Source organism: Ricinus communis, chromosome 9, assembly GCF_019578655.1.
Source record: "Ricinus communis isolate WT05 ecotype wild-type chromosome 9, ASM1957865v1, whole genome shotgun sequence".
Lineage (NCBI taxonomy): Eukaryota > Viridiplantae > Streptophyta > Magnoliopsida > Malpighiales > Euphorbiaceae > Ricinus > Ricinus communis.
The window spans coordinates 6,643,742-6,657,937 of record NC_063264.1 but is presented as its reverse complement, the minus strand read 5'-3'; the positions used below and the strand labels follow the sequence as shown (position 1 = coordinate 6,657,937).

The 14,196-nt window shown below is 35.3% G+C and overlaps 2 protein-coding genes and 1 pseudogene across 2 annotated transcripts; 2 read left to right on the top strand and 1 right to left on the bottom strand.

The window, feature by feature from the left end:
- Positions 1-556: 556 nt before the first annotated feature.
- LOC8266941 lies at positions 557-2,688 on the top strand (annotated as a pseudogene).
- A 1,881-nt stretch (positions 2,689-4,569) lies between these two features.
- Positions 4,570-7,132, top strand: LOC8266942 (pectinesterase QRT1). The gene is made up of 5 exons (XM_002522681.4): positions 4,570-5,317; positions 5,962-6,157; positions 6,237-6,440; positions 6,521-6,756; positions 6,849-7,132. Exons 1-5 carry the CDS (start codon positions 4,950-4,952, stop codon positions 6,994-6,996), a joined length of 1,152 nt encoding a protein of 383 aa, XP_002522727.1. The 5' UTR covers positions 4,570-4,949; the 3' UTR covers positions 6,997-7,132.
- A 400-nt stretch (positions 7,133-7,532) lies between these two features.
- LOC8266943 lies at positions 7,533-13,369 on the bottom strand. The gene is made up of 6 exons (XM_015721559.2): positions 12,021-13,369; positions 11,303-11,382; positions 11,072-11,194; positions 9,097-9,912; positions 8,464-8,683; positions 7,533-8,351 (listed from the first exon to the last, which is right to left on the bottom strand). The coding sequence occupies exons 1-6, from the start codon at positions 12,313-12,315 to the stop codon at positions 7,834-7,836; spliced, it is 2,052 nt and encodes a 683-aa protein (XP_015577045.1). The 5' UTR covers positions 12,316-13,369; the 3' UTR covers positions 7,533-7,833.
- Between the last annotated feature and the right edge of the window lie 827 nt (positions 13,370-14,196).

Genomic DNA, 14,196 nt, shown 5'->3' with positions numbered 1-14,196 from the left:
CATTATTCGATATATATATTATATATATATATATATATATATATAATCGACATTTGTTTAGATATCTGGCTTATATTTCAATTACCAGAGTCTGTCTAGTAGCAATATGCTATAGACTGGAACCCTGAGAAAACAGTTCCTTCCAAATTAGTAAATGAGTATTGATTGAGGTTCCAATTCATAGCGTGGCAGTAAAAGAGAAAAAGAAAAAAAGAAAAACTTCCCATAGACATCTAAGAAATCACAACAGTCTCCCCGAAAATAAAAATTTTGAATGAACAGATGAAGTAACAAGTCCTTATACGTCAATCAATCAGCAGCTGAAGTAAGTAAATGTATTTTTAGCTGATCATCGTTTAACACGTTTATATGGTACAAGAAAATTATGTGTAAACAAGAACATGTATCAGAATGACATGCAACACCAAGACAAAACCCGCATGCAGAAACAATCAACAGGATTCAACAAACGAGTTGCCACGTCCAGACGTTGATCCTTTTCTATCTCCCTATAAATACCATTTCCATCCAGTTTTCCTTTTCATCACAAGTCTCTTCTCTCGTACACATAATGGCTTGCTCTTCTTTTCTCTGTCTTAGTCTTTGCCTTCTTATTTTCTTCCATAGCTCTCTTGCTCAAATAGAGCAAGCAGCTTCGCCATACAGCGAGAAAAGAAGTCCGCAGCGAGGGCAACAGTATCAGTGTCAACTCAGCCGCATTAACGCTGCCGAGCCTTCTCGCAGGTTTCAGTCAGAAGCTGGTCTGACAGAAATTTGGGACGAGAATGATCAGCAGTTCCAATGTGTTGGTGTTGTAGCTATGCGCCTACTATTCAAGAGAGAGGCTTATTGTTGCCACAATACGTCAATGGACCTAAGCTCATTTATGTTGTCCAAGGCATGCTAACTCTTTGATCATGTGTTTTATAGCACAGTTTTCTCATTTTTATAAGAAATCAGATCATTGAATTTCTTTTCTATGGTCAATGCAGGTAGAGGCATTCAGGGATCAGTATTCCCAGGTTGTCCTGAGACTTATCAGTCACCATCAGAATCACAGTCGGAGAGTCAAGGCCAAGGACAGAGCCGGAGAGACCAGCATCAGAAGGTTCGTCAAATTCGGGAGGGCGATGTCATTGCCTTGCATGCTGGAGTAGCTCAATGGATTTACAACAATGGTCGATCTCCTCTTGTTTTAGTCCAAATCATTGACATAGGCAATCCTGCCAACCAGCTTGACCAGAACCATAGAGTAAGAATCGCGTATATAGACTCATGATATAGACATTGCAGAAATGATTGAGAATAGTAATATCTAGATATGTTCTAATTTTGATATCTAATTCCAGGACTTCTTCCTTGCTGGTAATCCTCAACAAGAAGTACAGAGCCAAAGAGGTGAAAGAGGCCGCCCGAGAGAAAGAATATCAACCTCCAGGGGAAGCGCACATGACAACTCCGGCAATGTCTTTTCAGGCATGGACGAGCGAACGATAGCAGAAGCTTTTAACATCAACGTAGATCTTGCAAGAAAGTTAAAGGGTGAAAATGATCTGAGAGGCATCATTGTGAGCGTGGAGCATGATCTTGAGATGCTAGCTCCACCAAGAAGCCAAGAAGAAGAACGAGAAGAAAGAGAAGAAGAAGCACAGCGACAATTGGAAAGGAGTCCTAGAGGCAGATTAAATGGCCTAGAGGAAACTTTCTGCACAACCAGGTTGAGGCACAACATCAACAAACCATCAGAAGCTGACATCTACAACCCACGCGCCGGCCGCGTCACCAGTGTCAATAGTCACTACCTCCCCATTCTCAGATTCCTCCAACTCAGTATTCAGAAAGCCGTCCTTTATAAGGTAAGGCTTAAAGACACCTGGAATTTGACTAACAGGGCTTGTGTACTTGCCTACAATGATTACAATACCAATGAATTCTGACTGTGTTAAGAATCATTTCCAAAATTATTGGAAGTTACGAGTTTGAACCTAACTCACAGTGCAATTAGAATAAAACTCAAAATCTCTATATGGCAATATATTTTGTTAATGATATATGTTTTCTGATGAGTTTATGCAGAATGCTATAATGACACCACATTGGAACATCAATGCCCATAGCATTCGATACATCGCTAGAGGAAGTGGTCGTGTTCAGATCGTTAATGAAAATGGAGATTCAGTATTTGATGGACAGGTTCGAAGGGGTCAAATGTTCACAGTACCACAAAACTTTATAGTAATAACGAAGGCAAGCAATGAAGTATTAGAATGGATATCCTTCAAGACTAATGATAAAGCAAAGATTAACCAACTAGCAGGACGGGTCTCAGCAATCAGGTCCATGCCTGAGGAGGTAATAGCAAATGCATTCCAGGTAACCGTGGAAGATGCCAGGAGGCTTAAAGAGAATAGACAGGAAGTCACACTGCTGAGTCCTGGATCTAGGTCAACATATTGAAACGATTAGTTAATTGAGCTTGGAAATAATACGTAATTTACAATAAAGGAGAAAAACCAATATAGCACTGTAACTATTACAGTCAAAAACAAAAACTCTAGTGGCCACGAACCAGTATACGGTTCTTGATAGGCTTATATGGTGAATGAAGCTTGTGCGGGAGAATGAACGTTTAAAAAGCTTTGAAGTAAATAAATGGCAATAAATGAAATGCCACTTTTCACCCAGATATATGATTGTCTTTTTTTATTTTTCTCTTCTTCTTTTTTCCTGTGAGAAGACTCTAAACATGTGGCCTATACAACAAGATTTGAGTTTAAAAGAAACAATTACAAGTTACAGAAGAGATGGGTAATGGGGATTTAGAACCCTTTTTCCAAAGATATCCACAATTACTAAATTCCGTCTAAAGAAACTTATGAAAATATAAGTAAAGAGATATATGAAATATGAATACTAATTCACAAATAATTACACTTCAATAGATTTCTTTTGAAACATCACTTCAGTAGATCAATAAACCTAATTATATCCAATTAAAGGATATGCAAAGATTTAATTGTTATTTGATTTATTGGACCGCAAAGTTTAATCCATTAAAATTAGTCTTAATAAGAATGTCTGACAAAGGCATTGAAACAGCTAGTTCAAAGGAGACACATGAGAGATTGCGAAATTACATCAAAGATGTCATGCACTGTTCATTATGATTGATCACATGTACAGAAAACTCATGCCTCCAAAAATCCAGACACGAGACCACAATCTACTACTACAAAAATGGCTAACAAAGAACATGTCTTGAAAGGTTCGGACTTTTGAGGAAGCAAAAGTTTTCTACACTTGCATACGCTTTGTTGAATCATCATTCTCAAACAAACAAAAGGACTCAACAAACATTTCTTGAACCATCTGTTTCTTTATTTCTTGTGAAATAAATACATCACCAGACAAAAATGTATTTTCATGGAATGTCATATACCATGCTGTGAAACAAACGTTCAAGGATGTCACTAAAAAAAGTTGTTTTTAATACATCCATTTACCCTACTTAATTAGTAATTAAGCAGAGGTACATGTATAATATATGTATATTTTTATTATCACCTTATCCATAGTGTTGAATTGAAAGATAAGTCAAGTTTTAAATGTCTTGACTTAAAGTGATAGATTGTTTAGAACAATTATGTTGTCAAGTAAGTGAAGATTTCGTTTTCAATTACTAGTTTTTCATGATGTTATACATATCTTTTTTTGTATGTAAATGATAATTTTGTAATTATAAATCATATATACATGCAATGATTTCTGACACTATATTTCCTTTTATGATTATCAATATATTAACTCTAATGTTAAGAGTCTGTTTGATTCAGCTGATCAATGCAGCTAGTAGCTGGTGCCTGATATATTAAACCGTTTGATAGAATTTTATTAACAGTTATTGTTAGTATGTTAAGTAGCCATTAAAAATATAATTTATCGTTAAATATAATTATTCAGTGAGAAACAACTATCACCTACATCAAATTTATAAACATCCTCTAACATATGCAAACAACACAATAATGATGGATCGTATATTTCATAATACAATACTCAAAATTAGTATAATAAATATTTAATTTCAAAATTATAATTCAGTAATCAAGTGTTTATCTTATAATATATAGATATAATATGTTTTAGGTTTTCATTTGTTACAACATGTAGGCTATTAGGAGTTTAATTTAATTTAATTACTTTTTTCTAACTTTCTTTTTGTTTGATTGGGTCTCTCTCTCTCTCTTTACAGATTACTCAGCAGTTACCTAATGCTTAAGCTCGTTTTAAATGCCTCCATTAGGACTAATCATAACTAATTCTTTCAACACTCGTGATCATCAACTCACTTCTCTTTCTTTAATTTAAACAGCAATTCTGAAATCCCAAGAGGCAATTCCCAACCTTCAGTTTCAGCTTAAAGAAGAAACAAGAAACCCATAACCGCTATTTATATATATTTTGCTTTTAACACTTCTCTTAACTACCCACTAACAAACCCCCTTTTCCATTGCTTAAATAAACAAAAGCTCCCATTTTAACTCCATTGGAAAGCCAATCTTTAAGTCTGAAATTAGCAAAAGTTTCATGACTAACCTTCCCTTTCTATATCAAATCTTTTTTTTTCTTTGAAGTCTACCTTAAAACACAACCTTATTATAATCTTTTGTTGTTTACGTACATCAAACATAATCTTATAATCTTTTGTTGTTCTTTATTTGTCCTTGTTCATTAACTTGCATTTATTTTATCCACCACCATGCTCTTTGGCTAGTATCATTATTTCATGTTCAGTTCACTACTACACGCTCCTCTCCTCTTATTTATTACACTCACCTCATTTCACACCCTTTCAACTCCAAAGTAGTTTATTTATTGCATCTTTCTTGCAGAAGAAATGGAAGAAGCGCTACTCATTATTAATTTTTATATATAAGACTTGCTGAATTATGTCTGTTCTTGGTTTCAATGCGTATCTTTCCCAGTTGCTCATTATCATAGAAAAGAGAGGGAAGAGTATGGAAAGGTCTGTGCTTGGTGTTTCTGTTGTGGTTTATATCTGTTTTCTGGGTTCTTTTCAAGTGGTCTTTTCACAAAGTGGAGTAGTGAATATGAAGGATTTCATTAGCTGGGATGACATGAAGGTTGATGAAGATAAAGCAAAACTGAATTCTAGATATGATTATAATAGAAGCAGAATAATTGTAGTTGACAGGAATGGTGAAGGAGATTCTTTAACAGTTCAAGGTGCTATTGATATGGTACCAGAAAGTAACCCACATAGAGTCAAAATTTACATTCTTCCTGGAATTTACAGGTTTGTATATACATGTACCGGGAAAGGAATTCTTTGTTATCACAAGGACTCTATCACTAACTCTGTTGGACATATGTGATGGCAAAGAAGTTTTGATTTATTTGTTTATGATTTGTTACTTATAGCCACATACCAAGAGGCAATTATCTTAGTCAAATTTATTTATATATTATCGTTTTATGTTGCACATCAGAAAATAATAATCTTTATCGAGTATAACTTATGGCTCCTTGAAAATTTATATTCTTCCATAATTTTAAGTGAACGTTGGAATGTGCCCATAAATCCTTACAATTTGGCCATAGATTTTTTTTTTAAAAAAAAAACTTAATGTTTTTTTCTTCTTTTGGCATTTTAATTTGGGTTTGCATGTCTTTTTAACTTCCTCTAGCAGAACATTGGAATTTAGATCACTCTTGCAGTTTTCCTAGCTTTAGTTTTCTTTCTTTTGGGAAGTGGGCACACAATTTTAGCTAGGTGGTTATGTTGAGGTAGTTACATGCTTAATTACCGCCTCTTATTTTCTCTCTTTAAAATCTAACTTAAAAAACATATGAATTTCTTAAATTTGCAAGTAATCTAACATAAGAAGGCCACACAAATTCTTACACAAGTTCATAAGGATTTAATTGAATATGATGCAGAGAGAAGGTACTTGTACCAAGTACAAAGCCATATATCTCATTCATTGGGAAGGAAAGTCAATGTGCTGATACTGTAATCACGTGGAACAACAAAGCTTCTGATATGGACAGCAATGGAGTTGAATTAGGAACCTACAGATCAGCATCAGTCACCATAGAATCCGATTACTTCTGCGCGACTGGAGTCACTTTCGAGGTAAGGTCACAGTTATTGGGCATTGATTTGAATCTTGCACCATTGCGAGTATCATGGTTGATGGATGGTGTAATGACAGAATACAGTAGTAGCAGAGCCTGGAGGATACGGAATGCAAGCAGTAGCACTGAGGGTTTCAGGGGACAAGGCCTTTTTTCACAAAGTTAGGATCCTGGGGACACAGGACACACTGTTAGATGAGACTGGGTCGCACTTCTTTTACCAATGTCACATTCAAGGAAGTGTAGATTTTATCTTTGGTAAAGGAAGATCGCTGTTTCAGGTTGTAAGTTTTTCTATCTTTTGTTTATCTAGGCAGTCCTTTGAGATTGTGGTTAATGAGATTGGTGTTCTTGAAAACAGGATTGCGTGCTTCAATCGACAGCTAAAAGATCTGGAGCAATTGCAGCTCATCACAGGGATACACCATTTGACGATTCGGGTTTCTCTTTCGTAGGCTGTGTGATCAATGGAACAGGGAAAATCCTACTGGGAAGAGCTTGGGGAAACTATTCAAGGGCAATATATTCCTACTGTTTCATTGATGACGTTATAACTCCTCCAGGATGGAGTGATTGGAACTACCCAGACAGACAAAAGTATAATTCTTCTAATGTCAAGGTTCTGAAAAACAATCTAAAAATCAGATTTAGTAAAAACATTTTAACAGAAAAGTTTGCAATGCTTGCAGGACTGTGTTTTTTGGAGAGTATGAATGCAGTGGAAGAGGAGCAGATACAGGAGGTCGAGTGCCATGGTCGAAGACTTTCAGTTACGAGGAAGTAAGGCCATTCTTGGACATGCAGTTCATAAATGGAGATGAATGGCTTAGACTATAGGTATTTTTTCTTCCTGTCTAGTTAAGCTTGTCAAATTGCTAGTTTTTCCCGTTTTATTTTTTTCTAATCCCCCTTAGAGCAAGTGGCTTTATAGGGGATTTGCCATGTCATAAAAGGCTAAAGTATGCACAGCACAGTCAAGTTGTAAAGATAATTCGTTCATCTTGTCCTCTTTCAATCGATTGTTTGTATATTTATTATATATGACAAATAATAGTTTGCCATTCTCTAATTGCTCAAAAATTCAAATCGGTAAGAGTCACATGGAAAAATAACATTTAAATGCGCAACTCCGAGCAGATAATCACCTGCACAGCACAGGCCAATATTTGGCTGCTATAATCTATTCTTCCCAAATTAAAGAAACAAGCATCAATATTGGCATTTAATTTAGATCCATCTCAATGCTCCTTCAAACAACATGACTAAATCAAGGTCAACAAAGAGAACAAAGATGGCAGGATGCAAAATCCTTTTTCCAGTCAGAATGGCTACAGAGTAACACAAGGGATTCAAAACAGCTGAACAACCATCACTTCAAAGGAGTCCTGTATATATATAACTTTTAATATTATGAGAGCACAACTTACAAGCAAGAAGCACATCAAGTGAGGAACCACTTTAGGAGATCCGCCTCAATTGGGGGCTTCTAACCAAGGGAATTGAAATTGCCAATCCCAATTCTCATACCAGTTACACCAGATAAAATCTAATATGATTTCTGTACATCTATAAAATACCCAACCAAAATGAAGTGCAACAAGTTTCTCCAATTCTCAGGTTAATATATACAAAGGCATCAAGAACATCTTGAGATGATCTCATACGAGCTGTCACTTATGCTGTCACTTCCATCAGTTCCACAGCTTTACAGTTCTTATCAGAAGCATCAAACACCTCTATATCTAACTTGTCATCTTTGCCCTTAATATCACCGTCAACCTGATCTTCATCATTACTGTCAATTTTATCTACTTTATCGTGGTCAACATTAATGTCATTACCACCATCCTCATCAGCCTTGTCATCTGATAATGGAGGCATCTTATCATCATCACAGTCCATATTTTCCGGAATGCTATCAGTACTGGCTAATGTTGCTGTGTCAGCCTTTTTCTCTTCAATACTATCGAGTTCAGCACTAGCTGGACCTTCATTACAGGAAATAGCATGACCATCAGACTTCAAGTCCTTGGCAATAGCTGGAGACATGGACGTTTTAGTGCCTGGGCTGATGGCTGCAGATATGGCTGGGAGTATGTCAGGTTTTGCCTGAATATCAATCCATTGATTGCCCATCCAATCTCTGGAAATTCTTAGGTCCTTTTTATGCACGCTCAAGAAGAAGCTTTCACCTAATACAACAGCAATTTATCACACAAACAGCAGCCAGAGAACTTAAGGAGAGTAGAAATTAGAAAGGGAATAACATAAGTGCATCATACAACTTCCCTGAAATATGCTTACCAGGAAAGTAAACTTGCAGAATATCATCAGTGCTGCTATCAATTCCCGTTACCACCCCCTCCCACCAGCCATCGCTCCACCATGCATCAACTGCAGAGCCGATCTCCAGCGCATGATCTGTTTGTTCATTTTGTGGAGGGACTGGTCGAATTGTTGGGCGCCCTGAGAACCTCATGCCAAGTTTATCAGGTACCGCCACTTTGAAAGCTGGGATCCATTCCTACAATTTATATGACGAGTCAAACTTCCGTTCCCAGAGAGAAATTTCAACCTCAGTAGATAACATGTATATAACATTCCAGGAAAGTAGGGAAATTAGAACAGAGTCTGCCAGATTGCAATTTAATAATGATCAATAGTTTGCCATGAAGAAAGAGTGAGATTGCACTGAAAATTAAAAACTGCAATTCAGTATACAAAGCACTATCAAAATATTATCCTAAGCAACCCAGATTACTAGAGCTGCAGTTTTTCATATCAGCACTTACCCCGATTTCTAGTTTACATCAAGTACGAGAATTACCAACTTTCATGATGAAAACTTAAAAGCCAATTACATAATCATTAATCATCTACATAGATCAAGTTAGGTTGGAAATGTTATGCAGAGTGCTCTAAAATGTCTCAGCATACCTCAAGATTGCCATACTCGTCTTCATCTCGCAGATCATCATATTGGACTTTTATCTGTTTTCGGGACACGTGCAAGACGGTACACCTAAACCAGCAGCCTCGTATACCACTATCTTGGCACAAGAGTTCAATCTTTTCATCAACCTTAAACAGTGGGCTGTATCGAAGCTGAGATGCAACATTCTTGAGGGGAAGCAATCTCTTGCCTGATATACCAAATCTTATGTTCAGATATGAAGGCCCAAAAGACATCATCTGATTACCAGAAATGCCAATTCCTGAATGACCTGTCACAAATGTTTCACTCTTGCCGCTTCTGGTCCTCTTGGCTCCCAACTTCACATTGTCATCTGGGCTAAATTCTTCATCTTCTTCACCAGTGAGGCCATAGCTTATTGAGTCAACCCCAGGCAACGACTTGGAATTCAAACAAGAGAGAATTGGCTGATCGAAGTACCCACGCAATTTACTCAAATCAAAAGGCTTTATTTTATTGCTTCTGAACTGCCTAAAGCACAAATGTATTCTAGTTGATAAAGCATCAGGAAAAGCAGCTAGGCATTCCTCATAATGCTCACGAGTTAAGACAATTGCAGGACCATCAACACACTCTGCACTAATAACCTGTGAATAAGGGGTAATGAAAACCTCCATTGGGTGAGCATTTCTTAAAGGAACCACACCCTTGACTTCCTGGTTATGATGAAACCACCTGACTTTGACTTTCTTCTGTCCCCTCTTGTCTTCATACATATCCTCCAAATAAGCAAGATAATGATTCTCTCCTTTAGCCATAACAAAAACAAAGGATTGGATCTACAAAGCAGATAAGAAGGAAAAAGTCATTGGCTATAAGGCCATTAGACTTGTAAAGAAACAGGCAACAATTACATGCTAGCAATCCTTATGACAAGTGAGAAATAACCAATCATGTCTCACGCAGATGATAACACCTCGATTCAATATATGTAAAATAAAACTCTATCATGCTGGAAATGCTCTGCTTCATACAAGTGAAATAGTATACCAATTTGCAACAGGGCAGAATGTCTTTATTTCCAATTAATCAAAATTTTCCTAGGCACTTATCAAGTGAATTATGCACATATTGATATAAACAGCCCATAGCCATAACCTAATTAACCTTTGTCTTCTTGTTTTCAAGCATTTAATAAAGGAAAGATATCAATTTTTTCCACAATAAGCATTTGAGGTACCCTTTCTCAGACTATTTTCCTAGCCAATGACAGAGCTAGAAAATAAAGTTTGGAGGGGCCATATTAAAATGATAAAATTATGCATTTATCATATTATAAGGTAAAATGAAAAAAAAAATCATACAATAATATTCAAAATTATAAGTTATTGAACCTTAAAACACAACAACAGAGAAAGAAAAATTGATAAAAGAAGCTAGTCACATCTCAATTTAACTAAAATATTACTCCAATCCAAAACTTCATTAAGAATTTCAAATTTTAATTGAGAAAAGAAGTTAGATAAAACATGTGAATTAATATTTGTCGTTATCATAGAGAATATTATGGATCACTCCAATATCTTAATTATGTATATAATCCAAATCTCTGCCAATTTCAATTGGAGTTGCTTTTGATGCTAAGCCCTGTCTATTGGTAATGTCTTCCTTTCCTTAGCCAAGGCTATAAATATAAAAAACCACTATTCTGAAGAAGTTAAAAGGGATAATATGCAAACATAACACTATAAGGGGGAGCTATGGGGACTTTGGGGGGACCATGGCCCTAGTCACCATGTAGCTCCTGGCTTGCCCCTGGCTAGGTTGTGAAGGTAAGAGTCAAAAACTTAAGCGAGCATTCCAATTATTAACTTACGAAATTAAGTGTTAAATTCTATTCAAAGATGAGAAAGTTTGGACAAGGAGACCAATACTTTTCATATCGTGAACCCAAAGTAGGTCCTGCCTATCAACTTAAATTTAACAATAGATACTTACTGCTATTGTAATTCCATTTCTGCAGAAAGCTGGATAATGTTTGAGCTGTTTGCCACATGCCCATGCAATGCCTGACCAGATGATGTCCGAATTATGTCCACTCAAGTTTCTAGAAAGACGGCCCTGCAATGCATGTGTCAGATATATCAGAGCATTAGTTTTAGAAATAATACCAAAAGGAAGAAAAACAAAAAAGGAAAGAAGAAAAGCAATAAATTTTGTATCTTGTACCTGTGTCTGTTGATGGCCAAGTCCATTCATGGAATACTCGGGAGATTCCAAAACTTGTGTTAGATCATGTTTTGGGGATTCTGCCATCAAAAGGTATTCTAATTAATGATCGCTAAGAAAACATAAACCAACTGTAACTCGGAAAATAAAAGAGTAAAATCCATTAGCCAGTTTTTTAAGTAGTTGTGCGCAATTAATACTCTGGATATTACTATAAAGAGAAAATAACAGACAGAATCTAGAATTAAATTAATCACGACGGTCATAGTATGGGGACATATGTAGGACCTAGGGTTGTCTAGAGATAGAGTCTGAAATTCATAATAATATATTCTAGCTAAAAACTTTTTGTTTGAAATATTGTGGATATCCTAGAGTAACAGAAGTCAAATTCTAAACCCATTATTATCCAGAATGTTTAAAACATCTCGGATAAACAATTAATCCAATAAGAAAGAATATTAAGTTGCATGAAAGCCAGAATGCTTGGATGGCTATTTTTGCAGTTCAGAATAAGTAACCCAACGCAACAAAAAAGAAAGACATGCCAAATTACCCTACAGCTATCAATTCTCCAAGTAGTCATCTTTTGTCAACAGATCATAGATTTATGACACGCTAGCCATGTTACAAACCAACAACTAAAATTTATGATATCAAAATACATTATATAGAACATACGCCAAAGTAACAAGAATACAAAAGGAGAAGTGCATACTGGACCGATCACCCTGTAGGTGCTGCTTTGATAGCATAGAAGTAAGCCAATCTACAACCTCCCTTCTTGACCTCCATTTGAAACCAGCATGAATTGAATGTTCTGTACCATAAGCCTGAACAAATTCCTCAGCAACAACATAGAACATATGCCTAACACTCCTCTCAGTACCCACAACTGCAAGGATAGATTCTCCAGCAGAATCCTTCAAGAAGTAGTGAACCACACGGTTCCCCCTCTCCTGCGAAACAAATTGCTCTTTCCATTCCACAAAATAGTGGCCACTTCCGGTCATCTTGACACAGAGCACCAAGATAATGCTTATAAAACACCAGAATCCCACTAAAAATCCTAATTACATAGCCATTAAAAAAACCCTAATCGGTGGATGCCTAAATAGTTACGATCATAGAATTTCCAACCTAAGCACAGAATGTAGCAGTAAATAATTGTCCTAAAGTAATTAACCCTAGCACACCCAAGACTATCTGCCCACAAGCGGAACTACTAAAAAAAACCTACCATAAAAAGCAGATAGCTACCAATCTGACCTAATGATACAGCTCAAGCAACAAAATTAGATCAGCAACCCTAATCTTTAAGCTAGATTGTGCTCCATGGCGGTAACAATTGCTAAAGATTGTCAACACCATTCAACATCATTTATTTGGAAATGGGCCAAAAGATTCTAAACAGTTACAATTCTAATCAAAGAACAAATAAGGTAGCAGCTAAGAAAGTTAAATAAACAAAACCCTAAAACCCACAACAAAGTTTGAGCTCAAAAGCTCAAAGAACTCTACCAAACAAGTAAGTACTCGAGAAAACTGACCAAAACAGAGAAAAATCAATTCTTTGAAGATCTGAAAGTAGATCAGCAACAATGTCAAGAAAACTGAAGTTCAAGTTAGAAGACGCCAAGAAACACCAATATATGGCTTTGACTAAATCAACTAACAGAATCATTAAAAAAACCAAATGGGCATCCGAGTTTACACAAGAAAACAAGAATCCAAGCGCCAAAACACTAATCCCAAGATGGGTATTTTCTTTTTTCAAAGAACAAGAACTAGTGATGGTGGTTTTACCAAGATACTGGCGAAAGCATGAGGTTTTGGAGTTGTTTCAGTGGGCAGCGAAAGAGAGAAGAGAAAAAAAGAGAGTGCAGAGAAGGTGACAAGGTGAGAAGAGAAGAAAGAATCAAGAAAGAAGCCATTTTTCATTTATTAGTGTTTATGAGAGCAGCAAGCGTTTGGCATGCAGGTGATGATTAAGAGAAAGAAAGGGTAGAGAAAATTGGTTGAGAGGAGGAGAAAAAAATTATAAAAAGTTAACAGTTTGGTAAAACGAATGATATTATATTATTTATATACTTGGCTTTGGATTTGATAGCCTTTTCTGGTCTTTGGTCTAACAAAACAACAATTTTGTGGGGCTTATTAATCCACTGAATGGATTAATAGGGTTTCAACAAGTCTATGGGCCTTCATCCTTGAATTACTATCTCTTATTTATTTATTTTTTATTATTTTATGTTTGCTTTTCTGTCTTTAAATATTTCTTTTTTAAAAGTTATATCTCAGCCACGGGCGAAATATTTTTTGAAATATTATTATATTTTGAAATATAATTACTAATACGGTGGATTATAAGGTGCTGTAATAATAATTCTTAATAATTTTATATATTTATTAAATGAAAGATTTTAAAATCTAGATTCATTTATCTAAAAAGTTATTTTTTATGTAATTTAAGCAAGATATTTTAATATATAATTTTATGTAAAATTTATATTAAAATATTTTATATTAATTTTTAAAAATTTTTGTAAATTTTTTTAATTACTTCACTTTAGACTACAACATCCTTCCAAATGTTGACATTTATGCATGATAATAAACTACAAAATCATGAGAGTTTTTGTGAGTGAAGTTCTTTTACATTGGCGAAATTAGAGAAATTTTTAATATATAAATTTTAATAAATATCTGAATAAATTTTTAAATTTTAAAAATAAACAACAACACATTGGAAAATAAAAAAATAAAAAAAATTATAAACCTCGATGATGTAATTAATAAAAGATAGAAGTCAAAGCTACAAAATTTCTAAGATTTTAAAAAGTAAACTTAGAGATTGGAGCCAAATTTATAAAACATTTTGTAATTTTAAAAGA

Coding starts and splice junctions, on each gene's coding strand:
- LOC8266942 (XM_002522681.4), top strand. CDS start 4,950: ATGTCTGTTCTTGGTTTCAATGCGTATCTTTCCCAGTTGCTCATTATC. Junction 5,318..5,961: donor ATTCTTCCTGGAATTTACAG/GTTTGTATATAC, acceptor AATATGATGCAG/AGAGAAGGTACTTGTACCAA. Junction 6,441..6,520: donor AAGGAAGATCGCTGTTTCAG/GTTGTAAGTTTT, acceptor TCTTGAAAACAG/GATTGCGTGCTTCAATCGAC.
- LOC8266943 (XM_015721559.2), bottom strand. CDS start 12,315: ATGACCGGAAGTGGCCACTATTTTGTGGAATGGAAAGAGCAATTTGTT. Junction 9,913..11,071: donor GAAATGGAATTACAATAGCA/GTAAGTATCTAT, acceptor TCTGCTTTGTAG/ATCCAATCCTTTGTTTTTGT. Junction 8,352..8,463: donor TCTGCAAGTTTACTTTCCTG/GTAAGCATATTT, acceptor CTGTTGTATTAG/GTGAAAGCTTCTTCTTGAGC.